The following is a 2,899-nucleotide window of genomic DNA, read 5'->3' as shown; positions in this document are numbered from 1 at the left end:
GCGGCCGCGCGCTGGCAGAGCGGAACGTCTCGGCGGGTGGGCGCTGCTGCTCTATGCGGTGGCGGGCGTGCTCCTGCCCACGCACCATCCGTGACCCACCACACAACGGGTTCAGTCCTGCAAGACGCTGGACGGACCCCCCTGGGAGCAACCAGCAAGGCACCAGGTGGCTCCGCTGCCCCCCAGTTACCTCCAGTTGGAGTATCTCCTCTCGTAGGCTGCCGCAACCAGCCCCTCCTCTGCCGCAATCGCCTTCATGCTCCTCCAGGCTGAGCAGGTGGCGATGTGATCCACGCGCCGTCCCCAGGCATCGTACTGCCGCAACACGGGGGGGTTCAGCTCGCATTCCCGGCCGAGAGGCTTGACCTGGCTTAGCAGGCGGGTTCCAAACCTCTCCAGGTCCTGAGTCACCTCCTCCAGCACCTGGGGACAACAAGAAGAGCCCTTCAGCAGGTCCCTGGAAGGCAAGGAGCCTCGGACCTCGTGGGGGAGGCAGAGGACCAACCTACTGCCCTGTGGGGCTAGAGGCCTCTGGCCACTTGGCCCTTGGTGGAGCAGGACGCCTTGTCCCTCAGCCTCTGCCGGCACAGCTGTACTCAGCTGTCACTTTTTTTTCCCCCCCTAAGATAATGTTTTTCTCTGGATTTTACAAAAGAGAGAAGAGCTTTTGTACGGGGGCTGAGAGTGACACAGATGCTCGTGAGCAGCAGGGTTGGAACAGATGAACTCACGAGGACCTTACACACATGTTTTTCTCTGGATTTTACAAAAGAGAGAAGAGCTTTTGTACGGGGGCTGAGAGTGACACAGATGCTCGTGAGCAGCAGGGTTGGACCAGATGACCTCCAGAGGCCCTTCCAGCCTCAGCCCCTCGGTGATCCCTGCTGGGCAAGAACGCCAGGGGGAGAGCTGCCAGACACGGGAAGCCTTCATCCGTGCAGGAACACTTCCACTGGGCTCAGCGGTTACCTGAGCTGCCCATCAGAGCACACAGGAAGGACAGAGCAATCATTCGAGCTCCAGCCTGGCACCCAGGGGGGCCAGAGTCAAATTCCCCCCCTGCATCCTCACGGCCCTGGAGAAGGATTCACGTGCCCCCGTTCCAGCCAGGCTCGGCCGGTGTGGACGGAGCAGCCTGTCTGTAGTTAGTGGAGGGAAACGGGCCCCCGCAGAGCAGTCATTCACCAACCCTCCTGGACACGGGTGTCAGGGTGACAGGAAGGGCCTCCTGCAGCTGCTCCGCACCCGCTGTGGCCAAAGCCCGCGGAAGGTGCCCGGGCTTCGAAGGCCTGACGTGTGGGTGAGTGACATCCGGCCAGGCGGAGCCACCCTCTAGCCTGCTGGACCCTCGTTAGCATAACGACAGCCCAGGCTGTACTGGGGCCAGAGAAGCACCCAGTCGGGATTTGCTTTCATCAGAGGAACGTTCTTTTCGCTGTTCTCTGCCCCTCAAGAGCTGCTCGCTTCCCCTCAGTGTAACAATTGACTTTTCATTAAACCACATCCTGTGAGATCAATTCTTTCGTCACTCTGCCGTTCAGCGTGTGGAATGAGGATGCAACACCCACTGTCCAGTTACTGCTCTGGAAGTCCCCATCCTCGGACCAGCCGGCTGTCATCGGGGTGAACGGTGGAATAGTGTTAAAAATCACAGCGCAAGCCCAAACCCCGCGTGGGAGCCCTGTCAACAGCCCCGTTTGCTGCTGGCGGAGCTCAGCTGGGGCGGGTGTACACCTCTAGCGCTCACCAAATCTCAACAACGACTTGAGGGTTGTTGTAGAGGCATAACCAAAGGGTCCAAGGTTCTTGGACTTTGCTCATCCTGGAAGCACGAGAACCTTTGAATTGTTTACCTGGGGGGCAGGGGAACATGAGGCTTCCAAACAGGTCGGCGCACTGCAGTGAACCCAAACTCCAGCACTCCCTGCACCTCGTCCGCGTTCACCAAATCAACCCCCGACTGCCTGGCTGTGAGCTCACGCCCTGGCCACGCACCGCCTTACGAGCCACCGTGTCACCCAAGCGACTGTGCTTGGTGTAAGAGATCCAAACCAGAGCTGGGATGATCGTGACGCTGAATGTAATGCACGGCAGCCAGAAAAACGTACAGCAGGACATGGAGGAGGCGCCTGTAAACCCGGGGGGCAGGGCTGAAGGGTGGTCCCATCACCCTTTGATGTCCCAGGGATGAATATATTGGAAATGCTCAAATTATTGCGCATTAGGAGCGCAAACGGACATCCTTTATGTTGGAGGACATGTCTTCAGGGGGATCAAGGACCAACAGGCCCCTCTCCAAAATGGTGCCCAGAAAAAGCAGGTGCTGTCTTCTCCAGAAGTCACCTTTAGAGAAGGAAAACAATCTTTTCCTCCGTTCCAGGAAGATTTCTGTGTTCACCACCGAACCCCGGGGAACAATACAACCGGAACCGGCCTGCAGCGTGCTGTCTGCTCTGGTGGGACACCCAAAGCTTCGCCCGTGGCTGCTCTCCCACAGAGGAAGGTGCTCTGGCGGCTCTCGGGCTGTGGGCCAGCGGGTGCTGCAAGAAGCAGCGAGCAGGCTGGGCTCCTCTCCCTTTCAGCCGTGAGGCAACAGTGCCCCGCCGGGACCAAGCGCAGAAACGTAAGGGAGACGCTGCTGCTCCTCCGGGCGGTTTTGTGGCCGCTTTGTCTCTTTGGAGAAGGAGCGGAGAGCAGCTCTCAGCCTTGGCGAAAGGCATCCGCCACCCTTTTAGTCTTTGGGACATCTGAATCGTGCTGCTTCCAGAGGTGCAGATGAGCAGCAAGATCTTCGCGGCTGCCCAAAGGCATCCTCCTTTTCCCTCGTCTCCTTTCCTGGCAGGCAGGCAGGCCACGGTGGTGCTTAGGGAGGCCTCAAGCCCGTCTTCCGTGACAAAAG

General features: G+C 59.2%; 1 protein-coding gene across 1 annotated transcript in view; it reads right to left on the bottom strand.

Moving 5' to 3' along the window:
• LOC104489454 overlaps positions 1–2,899 on the bottom strand; it is a gene marked incomplete at its 3' end in the record, with an annotated part of 8,396 nt that overhangs the window by 4,360 nt on the left and 1,137 nt on the right. Inside the window, exon 2 of the mRNA XM_010131618.1 lies at positions 191–423. Coding sequence (XP_010129920.1) covers positions 191–423 — 233 coding nt within the window. The remainder of the gene's footprint in view (positions 1–190; positions 424–2,899) is intronic.

This window comes from Buceros rhinoceros, unplaced genomic scaffold (assembly GCF_000710305.1).
Source record: "Buceros rhinoceros silvestris isolate BGI_N320 unplaced genomic scaffold, ASM71030v1 scaffold21112, whole genome shotgun sequence".
Lineage (NCBI taxonomy): Eukaryota > Metazoa > Chordata > Aves > Bucerotiformes > Bucerotidae > Buceros > Buceros rhinoceros.
The sequence above is the reverse complement of the archived record's forward strand: the minus strand, read 5'-3'. Positions and strand labels throughout refer to the sequence as shown.